Here is an 18,943-nt window from a genome sequence, read left to right as displayed (position 1 = left end):
ACATAAATGTAACTCGCACCCAAAAACCAACTACCAACCAACATTTTAATGCTGATACGTATATTCAGGCACAAATTTCACTATACAAATAAAAGAGATTCCACATGATATTCAGTCTTCTCAATATAGAAAATTAAACACATCAATCGTAAATATAAATTAAATTTCACTCTCATTTTAGATCGTTTCAATTATCATAATATTTCCTCAAATAAAACAGACTGGAAAGTGAATTAAGGAAAAGAAGATTTATTTGTCATCACGCCTTCTTATTAACTGGCATATAAAAGTTTAAAAGTCGAAATGATTTATTACTATTTATAACAACTATGCCGACCACCAGCATCCTTTGTTTATTTTGGTAAAGCGTGCCACTCGGAGACCAAGTGATGGTGACAGAAACACGCATCGAATGCAGAGCTTAACATAAGTGACACGAAACGGATGTTACACAAGAGATATGCGTTTCATAAAGCTTGGCATGTTTATTTGTGGCTCACTCCCCTTAATTCATACCTTTCCGCTATCGCTTCAATAAACAATTAACACGACTTGTAACAACTTTCATTTTATAGACATTATCAAGTTGGTATACATTTTAATATTTATAGGCTTTCAATTCAATACTTACGAAAATAGTTGAGCGTTTCCCTGATCTGGTCAGGCGTGAGAGCGAGGTCTTCCGGGTTGACTGGCAACGCCGGCGAAGGTATGAACCAATCTTGATTCTCGTAACCTAAAAGTGAGAATATTCACGTAAATATAATGCAATTTTTTAATGGACGGCGGAGTACAATTATTATACATGGTATGTCACCATATCGAATACGGAAAGATTGATGAGACATTAGATAAAACACATCAACACATAGATCTACGTGTAAGCGATTTACTTTCCATATGAAAGTTAATGAAAAAACATTAGCACTTCTTCCAACCATTAACAGTAGAAAGTTTGAAACAAAAGCACCATCGTAGTGTATTGAAATCGCCGATATGTATACGTATATTAAAATAATATTTTAATTACAAAAAGTGCGTTCAATTTAAATGTTAAGCGAATCGTTGAAGCGGCTACGTCATAGGAACGCTGAATCACACCTACAACATTCCCCAACCACTTTCAATCCAGTCCGTTCCTGTTTGTTATCACGTGACTAAATCTACATAGAAATATATTCGACTCGGTGTCGCTACTCGCTAGTTATGGATTAAACTTCACAAACTTTACAGACTGTGTGCTCGACCCAAACACCAACACCTGTGTGAGTTCAGGTGAATTACGCAACACGCCCAAAATATTATGTCTTTTTGGCCATGTAGAAGAAAATGAATCCTCGGATACATACAATATACAATCTATCGTAAAGGACATGAAATTGTTTAAGATTTTTGAGGAAAGAGCAGACAGACTATATTATGACATCATTTGTTCAAATAAAACAAGGCTGCATTTATGAATAAGATTTACCTCACAATGCAATGGCATCGTAAGTCAAAACAGATACCTACTGAAACAATAGCAAGAATTTTGAATCCATTGCTTTAGACACTATAGAGATACAATATAGAAACATTCCATCAAATTTCTTAATTTTGATCTAGAACATCTTTGGGCTTCGTCATAATAATGTATGTAATTCATGATAGTTCGGCACACGGCAGCATACAATTTGCAATGTTTTCACATGTACGCAGAAATGCAGACCCATTATCGCATACCGATCCTCAGAACTAGATGTGCAGCGTGCACTCCTACTAGTTCTTGTAACGGGTTGACAGATGGCACGCATGAGACCGGTCGGGAATGCACTGGTCAACGGACGATGAGTCGCGCGATGAGACACCATTATTTATAGCGTCATCGGCGACGCCGGCGCCGGAAACTGTGCCTCGTACACTAACTGGCACGGCACAGAATTTACAAACTTCACTTTACTTTCTGCATTGAATGCAAATCTATCCAATTTCCCTATCTCATAATGTATTTGCATAGGTATAATAGCTTCTATTCAAAACAAAACTGCTGCTAACGACAATTCTTAACAAATTCTAAATCCCAACCGAGTCAAGAAACATTGTATTAGAATATTATTTAAACCTACAGTCGACATCGCGTAATAAAATGGTTAAACTATTGCAATAAAGCTGACGGCACAATGGACACCTTGATTGCAATAAAACTTTATTATTATTAGTCTTTGTCCATTGAATAATATAATAATATTATATCATCTTTCTTGTTTGTCAGGATTTAGCTTAACATACAAATAGTTCATCCCTCTAGAGTCTAGTCAATATATACCTACTTCCTATTCCAGCATTTCAATTTAAATCGATCCGAAGAGGAGACTGTTGTTATTTTAAAAGGATGTACATACAAAGAACAAGTCATTACTTTGTTCATCTAAACTATTTTTGTTAATCTAAGCCGCGGATCAGAGCAGCGTGTAACTTGTGTTCGTCTTGAAGAACACGAGATGATTGCGGCTTGGGTCAATTCTTGGAGGCTCAAGAAAATTTTCCGGGTATCGCATTCTAAGCTTATACTTAACTTACGGTACCATCAAAGTGATATAAATGCATGAAGAACTACAGCGCAATGTTCGCACAAATAAACTGCGGATAAATTTATTACATATAAATTTTTAATTAATCAAGTAAAAAAAACTATCCACCTCTTTTTTCAATGAAATTCACTCAGTGTGTCACTAGTACTTCTACTTTACGTAGTAACTTACGTAATCATACTCAGTGCCGACGAGAAGGTCAACGCAGGTTTTTGCAGAATGATTTCCAGAAAATACACCTTTTTGTAATACTATTTGATAAAATTTATAAAAGTGCTTCCATTCATTTAATTTCAAACAAATTTATTAAAAACTAACACCTCAGGTAAAACAATTTATTTTTTAACAGTTTGTTATAAGACTGGCGTATGCATCTGTCCTCTTAAAATATAAGAAGGTATCTATACTAATATTATAAAGAGGAAAAGTTTGTAAGTATGTATGTATGTATGTATGGTTTTCACGCAAAAACTACTGGACCGATTTCAAAAATTCTTTCACCATTAGAAAGCTGCATCTTTACTGAGCAACATAGGCTATATTGCATTTTCAAAAAAATTAGAGATCCTTACCAAAAATGCAATAATGTAACCCAAGGTGTAAAAAAATCCTCAATAAAACTTCTGTCATCGCGTGCGCTGCGGAATCTATTGAAGATAGAACAAAAAAATGTTCTACAGTATTATAGAATGGATCAATATCTACAAGAAAGTCCGCGATACCATATGTCCATCTTCAGTAGTTATGTTACTACAACAACTTTTTTACGTTTTCAAAGTAAATAGAAGTGCCGACAGTAATCAAACCATGTTATCCATACACATATATTAATCCTTATCCCATTAAATGATGTTTTATTATAGACTGTTTCAATACCAGCAAAATACTTTTTAAATGAAAAGAATTGGATATTCCATTCAAAAGATATAACGAATTTAAGTGTCAATCTACAGAAAATAGTAGGTATACTGTTCGAGCAGGCCGTAGTGCGGGGGTCACGGAGGAATTCTACCAATATGCGTCTTGACGGAACACAGTGGGGTTTTGGTCGGTAGGAATCCGACATAACCCACGGCCCCTCCCCTGGAGGCCGTGGGTATCTATGAAAGATTTCCCCACTAAAACAAAAAAAAAGGCCGTAGTGCGGGACGGGGTAAAGGTGATTTTCATGTGATTAAAAATTAAACCTATAGTCCGACCTATAGTAGACTTTTCACTGTAAAGATATCGCTATCTATGCGGGTGAAACCGCAGGGCATTGCTAGTTATTAATATACGCGGAAAATGATGTTGTGATGCTGGGCACAGGAATGTGCGAAAGAGAAAAAAAGGTACCTAAGGATGGCACGAGGTCTACAGCCTGCTATCAATTTGTCACGAGCTACCATAAATAGAAAACATCTTGAGGTCGCATACCTAAGATGATTCCTGGTGCATCTAGCGTTTATACAACTTTTTTATTATAATTGGAACGCTATGTAACGGGACGTTGTACGGTTTAATAGCATTTATCAACGCTTATCTCTATCGGTTCATAATTTTAGATATCAATTGAGACGAAAGTGAACATCAAACAAAATTACATTCAAATAAATACGGATACTGAAGGTAGAATCGACATTGATAATAATCGAGGATAAATACTTACAAAATATGTTTCTTTTGAATTTATGATAATAGGTCAAATACATATAATGGGTCTGTCATACAGGTACATTACTCTCCTAGCATAAGAATGTTAAATTTTTATTTGGCAACAAACGCAGCCGAGGTGCACAAAGAAGGAACTTTGACATTTAGATATTGATAAAGCAGCGCTTACTCAAGTATGTCACGATCCGATTGTTTGCCTATTTAACATCTTTCACAATGTAACAACCTTCTTAAGAAAACGTTGAATGCCATTATGATTTTCTATTCTACTCTTATTTTCGTTCATGAAAGCATCTATCATCAGATACACAACTGTGTTTATTTGTTTACTCAAATTTTATTAGGCTCTAAATATACCTTTTTTTACTGTGTATTGAGAGAGACTAAAGTCTAAAGATCTATAATAAGTTTTTAAAAAGATGAACCGACATGAACGGTAAAAGAAATAGAGCTCTTGCTTGATTTCTGATTCTTATATTCATTAATCAAACTTGTACTTTTACTCATATTCAGTGATTGATAGTTAACATTCAGAGCGATGCACTCTTGGCAATATGAACGAAATAATCTAAATACATATTATATCACTCCGTAAAATTTATACAACAATAATCAATGTTTTCACAACTACATAAGTTATTGCAAAATGAAGGTATGAAGTAATATGCACGCAGACCTATTTTTTATAAATTGCATAATTTGATATAATCTTTTACTACAGTTCATGTGCTTCGCGTTAAATTGTTTTTTTTTTCAATAGAAAGCGACGATGAAGATTTTATACATAGAATCATATAAATTAAACGAGAAACTTCATGTGCAGACGCCAGTGTTAGCGTTTGTCGGTTCAAACCAGTCAATGGAGACAAAGACCTTTCGATTCCGACAACTGATTCTCGTACTACGATTACAACGGTCTTTTGTGAATTACTTTTACTATTATTGTGGGTTTTTATATCTCAATATCTCATCGAGGTATTATTATAGAGAGGACCAGGCGCGTAGCTACCGCCGTATCTGCCGTATCAATTATGGCCCCCGCGCCAAGGGGGCCCCCAACGTGCGTAAGCAATAATTACTAAAAACTTCCCAAATTTTTTTTTTTCAGAAATGATCTGAAAAAAAGCAATTTTCTGGCCTCTTGTGTGTATATTTAATTTGAATTGTTTGTAAACATTTTGTAATAAGTGACAGATAGATAATTATGATAAATAAATATTTCTTTTAGGGCTGATTTTTCAATCCTTGGTTAAAACTTATTTGTTGAATAATGTATAAAACTACCATTTTAAAAACGTATTCTAATTGCCCGTATTTGACAGTTTACGTGACATATTAATATTATCGTGTAATACTTTATTGGACGGATAAGTTTTATCCAAGCATTGAAAAATCGGCCCTAAATTTTATGCAAACATTTTTTTTTCTTTTGTGAGAAATCTTTACCCTTCCTAAGGGCCCCCAAACAAATTTTTATATGGGGCCCCGCCAAGGCACGCTACGCTTCGTAGTACATAGTAACTCAATGGTATACATATTGTAATTTGTTGTACAGTAGGTAGTATTTCAGGAGAGAATCAATTGTTGCGATTGCGTTGTACGCCTATAATACATCATAATTTTCATATCATTTATTCATTTTTATAATATTTTTTTGGAATAACTTATAATTTTTATCTTAAAAATGATTATGTACCTCCGAACTGAGTTAAGCTGTCGGCTCGTAATCGATACTTTGGTATATGTTCCTGCAGAAGGCTGACGATCTCAACCTCGGGCACCTCCTCGCTATTGCACAGCTCTGACAACAAATAATAAAGCATGTTAGTTAATTAATTGATGCATATCTTACCGAAAATGGCATGGAAAGGGAAATTGGAAAGATAATGAACTGTTAGAAAGCTACAGGTTTGAATACCATGTCGTGACTCGTGACTGGAGAACTGAACTTGAGCGCAATGCGGTCTATACGCGTATAGAAGTACATACTTAGTTGTACACGGACGTATACTAGCAGTATTTAGAGCTTGCAGACAAAATCAATAGTTCCCTCCCGACGAACCTGACTAAGCTGACCGCGACATTTACGGGGCATACACCCCTAATAATTATATTCTGGGAGCTTTGCATTCTGTAGGGATACGAGATGCAAATAAATATATAGGTAATAATTTTTGCATACTCAAATATAATTACAATGAAATGCATGTATCCATCATATTGGAAAAATGTCGCTTTAGATATGTACATGCAGCAGGAAGGTCATTATATAACACCTCTTACTACAAGAAATTTCTATATCGATCATACTAATTAAGCAAAAACGATATTCATTATCAATATTATTCCAGCGTCGGCCACCGCCTTAATCTAACAAGAGAAAGTAAGTTATGTCTTATTAATTACCTACTTTATAACAACAGTACGGGGACTGACAACATCGGAGTGGCCAAATAAATTAAGAAAGCTAATTTACTGATATCTCCTCATCAACTATTCATATCGACAAGAGGTGTCGCGTAGTTTAAAACGGAATGAAAATTACGGTTGGATTACAGGAATGAATCCAGGCCACTTTACTTAACCACCTGAATGTGTTTTGGAATACAAAGGTCAAAGGTATTATTTCTAAATTATACTGAATATCTTGGATCCCTAATAGTACTTTTATGAATAATAATTCAATTTGATATCGGATTTTAATATAAGTACAGTAATCCAAAATTAATAATGCGCATGCAAATCTTCGCTATTTGTCGTATTTCCGAAAACACTCGAATCGTTGAATCGTAAGAGCCCTAAACAATGCACTTGCATTTTACACCTTGTTCAAAAGAAATAGAAGTCAATTCACGGTCATACACAATCAAAAACAAATCGGGCGGTAGGTGACGGTAGCCTGTCAGTCAAAAAACTCAAAAATCCGTCAGTCGTCTTTAAATATTGGTGGTGACTGCACGAGTTCTCTTTGTGTAGAATTATATAGAGCTGCTATTACATATCCTTCTTGGTTTTGTTTTTAAAGGTGAATTGAATTAATTGATGAAATGATTTACACAGGTGATGGCAGTAGGGAAAGTCAAAATGAAGAAGAGCATAATGAAAGTTCCGATGTATCTAACATGTCAGAGTCAGTGATTATCTTTAATCACTGATTTTGATTGTTTATATCTTTATTTTTTTGTAAATATCATAATATTGAAGAATGATCAGTACTGTTAATAATTTTGAACTGAGATTTTAATGATTAGATTTATATAAATCACAATTTCAAACACAGGTTTAAGTGTAAACCTGTGTTTGAAAACCATATTTTATACAATATAAATTTTGTGTTATTTTCACCTTCTTTTCTTCCATCACCAGCTTCAGTAAGACACTTTAAAAGTACTATAAATTTTCCAAGTAAATCAATCCAACAAAGATATATTCGCAATCGTGGGGTTATCCTCGCTATTTACTTACAAGAAATTATCGAAACAAAATCGTTACTTACAAATCAATATTAATTTATTTTAGAACAAAACACATAATTTGACTAAATTATGCATGATGAAAATGCATTTAACCACTCTATATACATATCATCTTCGGACGCTCCGGGAATATGACAGTTGCCGAACAGCGACGAAGATTTCTATGCGCATTATTACTTTTGGAGTACTGTAGATAATATAATATTTTTATGGTAAAAAAAAATTACATACTTTAACTTGAAATGTACAACCAAACTCTCTACAACCAATAGACCGTATGTAACTGGTCCGCAATTTGTTTAACATAATAAAACGGAGGTGATATGAAAATAATTAGTTTTTAAATTCTTTTCCAGAAACAATGTTTGCTTTCTTCGATTAGTTTTCGTGTAGCCCATTCTAAAACAAATATCCGAATTAATTAGGGTCTCCTTTAATCATGAGAAAAAGGTAAATATGATTTATTTATAACTTATAATATTATTCTTAGGGCCGATTTTTCAATGCTTGGATAAAACTTATTCGTTGAATAATGTATAAAACTACCATTTTAAAAACGTATTCTAATTGCCCGTATTTGACAGTTTACGTGACATTTTAATATTATCGAGTAATACTTTATTGGACGGATAATTTTTATCCAAGCATTGAAAAATCGGCCCTTAGATGACAAATCAATAATCATCTACATTAATTTAGTATACATTATAATAATCCACGTGAGTTCTTATCACAAACGAGCCATTTATCAATGCCACATTTAGGAATATCCAAAAAATACAAAACGTTAATGTTCTATAACGAGCGTCGAGCTCTTTCGCGTTCCCAATATCTGTTTTCACAGATGTTTGTCTTTTGCGCTCCAGTTTCAGATCTCGGTTAATTTGCACGCGCAATTTATCAGCATTATGTAGTACATATTTTATACTTACAATTACTATAAACCGTCACACTAAAGATTCATAATGATTGAACTCACCGTCGCTCCAGGCGAAAAGCAAGTCCTGGCGCTTGTCATGCAAATCGTTGCGTCTTGGCGGACGCGGCCGATAACGCTTCTCACTCATAATTGTGTTTCATACGGAACCCTCTCTTCACGCTTGCACGCACAAAAAAAAGCGTAATCGTTGCAAAAAATCATTAAAAATAACAAATAATTCACATTCAAATGTATTCTTTCGCATCAAATTGTGTGTACGTGCACTGTGTTATAGCGTCCCCTATAATCATGTCTCCTAATCTAGATACATGATAATGAGACCGACGTCACCAAGTTCGATAATACATATAATTCACGGTCGACAATGCACATTATTATTTGTTATGAACATAACTGTAAGCAAAGATAAAATTAAATTATTTCTACATTTACAAGTCTTCTTTTTAGCATTGTGTATCGTAATGGTTAGGATTATTGTACCTACATGAATGGAAATTTAGAGATGTGTAATACAGAGAAGGTAGCAACAAGGTAAAAAATGATGGCCTGATGGCAACAAAAATATGTTTACAAAATAAAAGATAAGTATCAAAAAAGAAACCACTTTAATTTATATTTTCGTAGTTCATCTTATAAAGTCCTTGGGACCAAATACATAGAAGCCCTTGCTTCTCACAAGGCTAGATGTCCCTTTTTCCATTGAATTGTATTAAATTCACAAAAAAAAATTTCTTGTCAACCAGCCCTTTACAATTGATGGGTGAACTGGATGGTAATTGTATGATTTTCAGCATGACAATATAAAGCCCAATATTTGCAAATAAAAAACCAATGGTTTCAAGAGGCTCATGCTCTGTTTGTAGAACAAGGCCAAGGTAAAAATTTTCTATGCAAGAGTGCACATTGCTATAATTATCAGGGAAGATGTTAATGAAGTGAATGCCACTATCATAATATGCAGGCCAAACCATACATAAATACATGGAGGTACTATGCATGTACATAGATTTTGTGTGAAGCTGGAAACTTCACATTGGCTGGAAATTCCATCGCCTACAGGGTGCACCTTCTTTTTTAGCAGTTTTTTAAGAACAATAACATGCAACTACATTTATACGGAAATAATATGTAACAATACTAATGTTTTATTAAGAGCGCTGCAAGTAAAATAGATACGAGGCCACACGCACAGTTCAGCTGTGAAGGCGGCTCGGTCGACGACTCGACGCACTCATTCAAACTAATAAAAATAAGGATGTCGTCAATATTTGGCATCGCTTCCATAGAGGGGTCACCTCCGTTATCTTCTATTATTCATATCGACCTTGCAAATAGGAAACGAGATCCAGAAAACCCGCTTTGTAAATAAATTACCTAGCCAAATAATTAACAATAACCAGTACTACATACCACTATTCTGTGTGTTTTGTTTAAATTATTTTACAGTTACAAATGTGTTGATTTAACACAAATTGATTGTGCCAAAATGTTTGTAATACTATCTGAGAAATGAGAATACATTTCTAAATATATCATAGAATAGAATAAATTCAATTTAATACATTCAAAATATACATTTATCATTAAAGCAATTGATGATAAATTTAGTTTACATTTACTACAGCCCTAAACAGTGACCTAATAGTGCCTAATGTATGCATTATCGAACGCTCTTTCTTGCCAAAATAATAGAACTAATAAAATGCAATAAACCAATACAAGGATTGTAAAAACATTCATATAAAAATCCACGCTATTAGTTACATACGTAACAGCTTAGATCATTAACGTAACAGTGAACAATATATTTGTGCTCAACTTTTCTGAATTACAAGCATTGCATTAGAAGAAAATAACATACAAAAAAGTATTAAAGGTACTCCCATACCTTCATTAACTTAATATACCCATCATTGTTTATAATAATAAATTAACTGGGCGGTATATACCACTATTGAAGTTTACTAATTATATAATAGGTGAAACATTTTTTTCTAGGATATCTTTCAAAACATACTTAAATTTTACGTTACATTTACATTACATGCTAATACTCTTCATAAACTTTATTTCAAGTTTTACAATAATTCTACTCATATAACCGCAACATATAATATGTCAAACACACACGAAAAAATTTAAACATATAACATCAATTGCAGAGCGTAAGTACGATAGGCCCGCCGTCGGCGGACTCGCGGCGTTGTACTGGGGATGCGCGTGCGCAACCCGCCCGCCCAGAATAACCTTGGCACTTTGCCAATAGCAAAATTTCTATCTTTGCTCCCCATTCATAAAGCCAACCCTAAAGCCTTTATTGTTTACGTGCACTCTACCTTGTAATAGCGAGACGGTTAATGAATGTAAATTTTTGATAACGATTCTAATTTCGATACAAGTCGAGTCACGAGTGGCTTCGGCGGCGAGAACGCTTCGTATTATTGGTGTTATTAGTTATTATTTAAAAATAATAACTCTTTGAAATTTGCTAACAGTATTATGCAAACGGCTCAAATATGTATGCGATTAAATAAATGTTAAAAACTTAAATATGTTAATAGAAAAGAAAGAAGCTTTACTCTCCAATAAGATTACGTAAAATAGAATTAACAGGACAGCTTGCACAAATCCACAAATAATTAAAAGTCTTATTTGACTCAAAAAAATGAAGTATAAGCACATACTCCATGTAGTAAGTGTCATAAATGTTGTGTTGAGAGTAGCAATCCTAATTGAATGTGAACATGTGAGTCATGCTGTGTGCGTTTGCGTCAGGTCGTCAATTGCAAGTATGACAACGAGGATAATCAAATATAATTGAGACCACTGTTACATAGTGGACGTAAGTCTGCTGAACTTTCGGGAAACACTTTCGAATATCAGCATAACTTTAGACGCGGTTTATAGACGTGTTAGATGTCTATGCAATAATGTACTCTGTTTAATCTAAAATAAATTATAATGTAGCTCAATTTAGGAGGTTATTTTAATAAACGGGTAAATACTAGAAAAATCTACTTATACCGCTTAATACAATATGAATAAGGTCTACTATTTCTACACATCCTAATATAAGTATGACTCATTCAAAGTGAACCGTTGTTGCTTACGCGTCGTTGCGTGAAAATCGACAAATCCATTCAAGGTAAACAACCCTGACGATTGTAGTGCGCTAATACTTTGTTATATTGGCTTCAATACTTGTTATTTATTTAGCGTCAAAACAAAACAGACCAGTACAGAACCACTTGCAGTGTATCCTGAATAGTAACTTTCACTTGCTCCAATCGGTGGCACTTGCTTTGAAATTTCTTGCATGATATACAGTGTGACCATAAAACGTGATGTACTTTTCATATAGATGCAAATGAGCATTCTAATAGGAAATTTCAATATTTAATCAATTTATACATGTCTGCTAGCCAGTCAATTATCTACGAGATAGCGATCGATATAACGTGTTAACTATGCTAGTCATGCTTCATTGTATAAATGGCAGCTTGCACCAAAAAATTGTATGGCGTTGCCGAAGTTCAGTACCTATTGTGATCCTAAACAGAATCCTTCAGTCACTTTCATAAATCAAGGTCTAACACCATACTTCTACTAATAATATCTACATATTACAATACAGCCTATTTTACTTTAATTATTTATAAATATAATACAGAAAAAAGTGTATCTTGCATATACGACACTAAAAGTTGATAACCCATTCAGTTCGTGAAAATTCATGGCTTTGCATCAACCTAATACAGGGTTTAAATGGGACTAAAGAATAGGAAACGGGAGGTCTTGGCATGTAATCTATGATCTATCCCTAGTCCTTACCAGTTATAGTAGCGACGTGACGTGTTGCGCGCGGAGCTAGCGAGGGCGCGCGAGCCGCATCCTGAAGGGCCGCCAGCTTGACGAAGTACTCTAAAAAAACACAATAATCTTTACAAGATATACCAAAGCGAAATTTATCGTAGTGCTCTATGATCGCAATTAATATGAAAAATAATTTATCTTTCAGGTCTGATGAAGAATTATCTCACATAATTGCCATTAATACTTCTAGCTTCAGAAACTAGACCAGTTATAGTGGAACTCATACAGATTTATTTATTTTAATGTTCAATCAAAGAATTATGTTTCGAAATAACAATAAAAAAGTAAAAAAATTTAAAGGAAAATTTGTAGAAATTTTGGCTTTCACTAATAATGACATTCTAATTTTTTGTTATTTTATTTTTCGGTTTCGCATCAAATCCATGTAATTATTATATACTATTTGATGAACTTATCTATTCTGATGTTTTGTAATAATGCCAGAATTTGTATGAATCAAACAATAAAATATAATTGGCATATTCAATAAGATTTAACAAATACTCGTGTTATGATGATTTAGAGTAGAGTAACTTTAGCATAAAAAATGATTTCGTCACTCAATAAATATTGCACACATTATATAATGAGAACAATGCAATACTGAATACAGATATAAGAGTAATAATTAACATTGGAATATAGTTAAACTAAGAATCTTCTATATAAATTACTTATTCCATACCTTCTAAAATCATCACTACTTCTATTTAGACGACAAACAAAGAAGGAACAAAAAATACACCATTTTGCACTTTGTTCAAGTTTACTTTGATATAAAGTGGAAAATTCAAGATTTGTTGATATAAAATTTTGTATATTATGTAAGGATATCAGCTATATCTAATCTTATTATAGGAATTGAATCATTCATTGCTAATACAATATGATTGTTTACATTATAAATCCAACTTAGAATAGACCTGATAAATCATATTAAAAAACATACATAGGTAGGTATAAAACATTGGTCATTTAACATAATCAACAGTATGTTTTTTACATACCTAGGTAGTATTATTCAATTCAATAGGAAATACTTACAAAATTATTTTTCTAAATCGCCCTTGAAGTCCAATAATTTCTGTAAAAGAAAAGTAATTTAAGTAGGTAATGCTAAGGTTGAAAGAAACAAGAAAATAAAATACGTATAATATATTAATTATTCACTTAAATGAGAAACAAAGATCAATATTTCTTCAAAGGAATTTGGCATCTTGTATTTCAACACAAGTTAAATTTAAGTAGGTACTTACGTAGATTTTCATAAAATAATTTTATTGGATTTAGAATTTTTTATTATGAGTTTCAGAATGGCTACTTGGAAGGCATAAATTATTCAATGAAGATGAAATAAATACTTACAGGCATTTTTACATCATCAGTAGGTAATCTTGTGGTCACCAGCCTTTTTCGCACCAAACCATTGTCAGTAAATAATTATTTCTAATGTTAAAAGCAAACAACACTGTTCTATTTATTAAAATAAATATCTATAAAGATAAGTTGTAAATTCAGTAAAGTTATGGATAAAAACAGTCATCAATTTTCCAAATAAAAATTAACAAATTATAAATATTCCTTCAGAATTTAGATTCCGTGCTGTCAAATTGTCAATTCGTATCTTTCAACTGATTTGATCAAACATTATTCATCGTACTGGATCGTGTTCGAGGATGCATGTATTTTTGACTAAAATTATAGTATAATTGTATATAATGGCAACAATTACGTGAAAACAATATATATAAATTATAAGAGTTTCTATAATTTAGAGCTGTGGTAAAAAATTCAGCGTTGAATTAATATATATTATTGAAAATTTGATTATATAATCAAAACTAATATTAGTAATTTACGAATTAGCTATGTACACATTCATTAAATAAAATACATATTGACGACGCTTATAAAATTTTATCTGAAAATTTCATTTAACAATTTTTTCATGCAATTGATCACAATGTTTGTGGAAAAAGCCATCAGCGTCATTTGAATTGCTATAGCAAACACAAGTATTACGATAATACCTGAAATAAAAAGTATAATTATATTATTACATAAGAGTAGAAAAATTTTAAACTCTCTCACAATATTGTAATAAATTTCATTTACAGCCTACCTTCAAATAAAATTATGTATGCTACAAGAAGAAATACTAATAGAAACAATGAAAACGAAATTGATAGAATCATAGTAATTCCGCCTACAAAAAATGATAAAAATATTGTTGTAATTAGAGGCTTTTCCAATAAAAATAATAAAAATGTTTTGAGGTCCTCCTCTAATTTTTTGCTTAATAAATTATAATGCAATAAAGACAGTCCATAACCTGAAACAAGTTTTAAATTTATTAATAATGGTATCAAAATTTAAAGGTATAAATTGAAAACACAATACTCATATTTATTTTTTTAACTTACTGAGAGGAAGTTTAACAGCCAATAGAAAAGCGTTATTTATATCAACTTCCATTGATATATCTTGATTCTTGATTGATCTTGATCTTGAAGATTTTTTCTAAATAATTTTGTCAACTACCCTACACTAAAATAATTAAAATTATAAGGGGTACTTCACAGAATATAGCAAAAATAGATAAAAGATGTAAAGTTTTTTAAATTCTTGTTGTAAAATTTTGGATACACAATATGATCAAATTGTGAAATAATTATGTTCTAGTACTACCACCAAAGTACCGCGCTATAATATTTTTTTTTTATAGTACAGTGTAGATAGAAAATAAAAAATTAAAAGTTATTTTATGTTTATTTTCTCTAGCAACTTTATTTTTCGCGCGCTAGTTGACAATTTGAAAATGTGACAGTTACTTTGAAGCCCAAACTCGAAGAATTTTTTTACTCTTTCAAAAAATTTAAAATAAAATATAAATTTAACTCCAAAATAGGTATTCAAATTAATGTGTAATACGTAAGACGTTATATAGGTACATTCACAATTTCTTAGTTGGTTTCTATTGGTAAAAGTCAAAATTTCATAATGGTAAGTAGTTCGTGTGGTGCATTGTTTTACTACTATAATTAAATTTATTTGTGTTTGTGTTTATTTCATAAATATATATACTTTTCAGGTACAATATGATGAAAACTTACTATCGGATATGTTGCCAATATACTATTCTAGGCTATTTCCACAAAGTCTTTTTTGCAGGTGGTTATCATGTGGAAATTATCCACAACCACTCGCCAATAGAGAATTATCATTTACTTTAGCAGAAGATATTTATCTAAGATATCTGTCTATAAACAATCAGAAGGAATTACAAACATTATTTCAGAAAAAATGTCCATATAAATTAGATATTGGGCCTGTGTATAATACTAAGTAAGTAGTATAAAAACTGTATAGATTTATTTCCCAAAAATACTTTCCCTTAAAATGAATAAATACATAAGAATCTCTTATTATTGGATATATTAAGTGAGAAATATCCTCTTATTTCAGACCATCTATAGGACGGCATGATGCAATTGTGCTGGCTAGAGAGCTTGTATTTGATATAGATCTGACAGATTATGATGAAGTAAGAACATGTTGTCAAGAAGCAAATGTATGCGACAAGTGTTGGAGGTTCATGGTTGTAGCGTGTGAAATTATTAATGTTGCTTTAAAAGGTACGGTCTTATCTTTGATAAAAATTATATCCCTTTTATTCTGTGACATTATTGCTATTGAAGGTGTGCTAGCTATGGCAACGGCTAAATGATGTTTTTCAACATGACCAAACATAAAAGTTGCTTGCTTTTATTAAATTATTTACTAACTTTTACCCCTAACTCTGTATGGTTCTTTATTAATGTTTTGCATCTATAAAAACTGTACTCAATTACACATAGGTACTTTTATGTGATTCATCATGTAATTGAAATAAAACAATTTATTTCTTAGTCTTAATATTCTTGTTTTGGCTTCAATTATTGTATTTATTAAGAGTTAATGATCTATATTGTATTGTGTATAAAAACAATTCTTATTTAAATTTTATTAATTTCAGATGATTTTGGTTTCCAACACATATTGTGGGTGTTTTCTGGTAGGCGAGGTATTCATTGCTGGGTGTCAGATTATGAAGCCAGGACCTTGGATAGTCCAGGTAGAGCTGCAGTTGCAGATTACATGTGTCTAATAACAGGCGGAGATAATCAGTATAAAAAAGTTCATTTGGGAAGTGATAATTTGCATTCTAGTATCAAGTAAGTTATCAGAAGTTTAAGTATGTTATGTTTTGTAACTTTTGATAAACTTATCAGTTTATCAAAATTAGGGAAAAAAACATGAATAAAAACAAATATTGTGGAATCTAATATCTATCAATATTTTATTAATATTATTTATATTTATATGAATAAAGTATAGTATTTATTTGTTGGTTTTATTGCTATTGAATACATGTTAAAACTATTATTTATATTTTCAGGAGATCAGTCAATATAATTGATAAATATTTCAATGATATAATGGAAGAACAGGAGTTCCTATCAACACCAGAAAGACTAAGCAGCTTTGTAAAAATTATTCCAGATGAAACACTAAGAAAACAAGTAGAAGAGACATTGAAGAAAATGCCAGCATCATCACCAGAACGATGGGAAACATTTGTTAATTTGTATCACCAACATTGTAAACAAGTATGTTTAAATTTATATTTTTGGTTTTATGGCATTCAAATACTCTATAAATATAAATTTATTAAGCATTTGAATGCGTGGTGTGTCCCTCCAGACACATAAAACTGAAAGAATAGAATAAATTCGATTGCTCTGGCGGGTCACGAGTGGCTGAGTTGGTCAGGCATCCGCCCCGGAATGGCGCGAAGAGATGCAGTAAAGAAAAACCCATATAGTTCCCGTTCCCGTGGGATTTCCCGGATAAAACCTATCCTATTTCCCGGGGTAAAAAGTAGCCTATGTTCTTTCTCGGGTATCAAAATATCCCTATACCAAATTTCATTCAAATTGGTTCAGTAGTTAAGGCGTGATTGAGTAATAGACAGACAGACAGAGTTACTTTCGCATTTATAATATTAGTTTGGATATTTCACTTCTCGATTTTCACTATGACTTTATTAGCAAGCAAAAATGTGTTATTGATATTTTCAACAATAATGTGGTGTTAATGTCCAAGCCATTTTATTAAATTATATTTATTTGTTGGTGACCTTGCTTGCTGTAATGTGAAAGAAACAATGGGACAAATTAATTCTAATTATAAGATTTCATTGTAATTCATGATAAATATTTCAGAATGGAAGTGCTATGCGAAAGTTGAAGTACTTAATAGAGGAGATGAAAATCCAGTATTGCTATCCAAGGCTTGATGTTAATGTAACTAAAGGATTTAATCATTTACTAAAATCACCATTTAGTATACATCCAAAAACAGGGAAAGTATCTATTGTATTTAAACCCGAAAATGCTAAGAATATGAAATTGGATGATATTCCCACAATCAATTCATTGCTTGATGATAGTTCAAAGGAAAATGCGCAACATTCAGCAAACATGAGAACTGCTACAAAGAATTTTCAAGAAGTTGTGTTTACTTTGGAAAAGACTGAAGCCATGAGAAGGAAAAATGAACCTAGTGAGTTAATCTGCTATTTATTTATACCTCTGATGCCATAGATTTCATTATTTCTAGTCTGGCTTATTGTATTAATAATTTAATATCCATTTTGGCCAATATGGGCACTGTCTATGCACTGTATTACACCAAGGTGACATTTATTTTGGTATAGATATGAAAGGGGTTTGGGTACTTTTGTATGAGCTAGTGGCGTCCGCGTCGTGATGACATTTCGCGGCCAGTTATGAAACTTGGATATTTTAAAAAGTAATATTATATTGCGTATATAAGCGTTCATATACGTTTTGATTAGAATTCTTAAATAAATAAAGGAGAAACCTAAAAAACTCAGAAACATCTTATAATAAATCATCTACATTTTATGTAAATGAATAATACAAAACCAAATATCTCTATTCCTAATAGGTTTCGAGATTTGTGTCCATAATAACTTTTGCGGACAATATATAATTGCTCTTTTAAAATGTGGAAGTTTCATCGATGGCCGCGAAAGTAGTACATCACGGCCCCAACTTTACCCAAACCCCTTTATATATTTTCAAATAACCACAGTTTTGATGAATATTATGTATAATGTCTATATTTCTAATAATCGACAACAGCTTAATTTTGCAAGCACTTAAATCACATTTAATTTTCAATTTTTAAAGATTTAACTAATGGAAGAAAATTGTTTAATATCTTCTTAATTTGTATGTTTTCTTTTCAGGTGTATCTATTGATTTTTAATATGGAAATTATCAGAGGAAAAAATAAAAACGTGGATTCTCTTATATTTTTATTAATTAATAAAAAATGCACATAAAATATATCTTTATTATAAT

The 18,943-nt window shown here is 31.9% G+C and overlaps 2 protein-coding genes across 3 annotated transcripts in view; one reads left to right on the top strand and one right to left on the bottom strand.

Annotated features, from left to right (window-relative positions):
• The window catches only part of milt (trafficking kinesin-binding protein milt), a 45,984-nt gene extending 33,425 nt beyond the window's left edge, over window positions 1-12,559 (bottom strand). The window contains exons 1-3 of one of the 2 annotated variants that reach the window (XM_089699138.1): window positions 12,471-12,559; window positions 5,920-6,024; window positions 632-736 (exon numbers count right to left, since the gene is read on the bottom strand). Coding sequence is in view for 1 of the 2 variants with exons in the window: in XM_089699130.1 (XP_089555256.1) it covers window positions 632-736; window positions 5,920-6,024; window positions 8,679-8,766 (298 nt within the window). In the remaining variant the exon portion in view is untranslated. Of the gene's footprint in view, window positions 1-631; window positions 737-5,919; window positions 6,025-8,678; window positions 8,799-12,470 lie in introns of those variants that run through there. The other variant, XM_089699130.1, reaches the window with a different exon arrangement.
• Window positions 12,560-15,225: 2,666 nt separating this feature from the next.
• Prim1 (DNA primase small subunit) lies at window positions 15,226-18,928 on the top strand. The gene is made up of 7 exons (XM_089699139.1): window positions 15,226-15,515; window positions 15,604-15,857; window positions 15,978-16,147; window positions 16,528-16,726; window positions 16,951-17,161; window positions 17,777-18,116; window positions 18,829-18,928. The coding sequence occupies exons 1-7, from the start codon at window positions 15,513-15,515 to the stop codon at window positions 18,846-18,848; spliced, it is 1,197 nt and encodes a 398-aa protein (XP_089555265.1). The 5' UTR covers window positions 15,226-15,512; the 3' UTR covers window positions 18,849-18,928.
• Window positions 18,929-18,943: the final 15 nt, after the last annotated feature.

This window comes from Colias philodice, chromosome 9 (genome assembly GCF_061535455.1).
Source record: "Colias philodice isolate Cphi_HAF_F1 chromosome 9, ilColPhil1 Martin Lab GWU primary, whole genome shotgun sequence".
NCBI lineage: Eukaryota > Metazoa > Arthropoda > Insecta > Lepidoptera > Pieridae > Colias > Colias philodice.
Note: the sequence above shows the minus strand (reverse complement) of the source record. Positions and strands in the feature narration are given on the sequence as shown.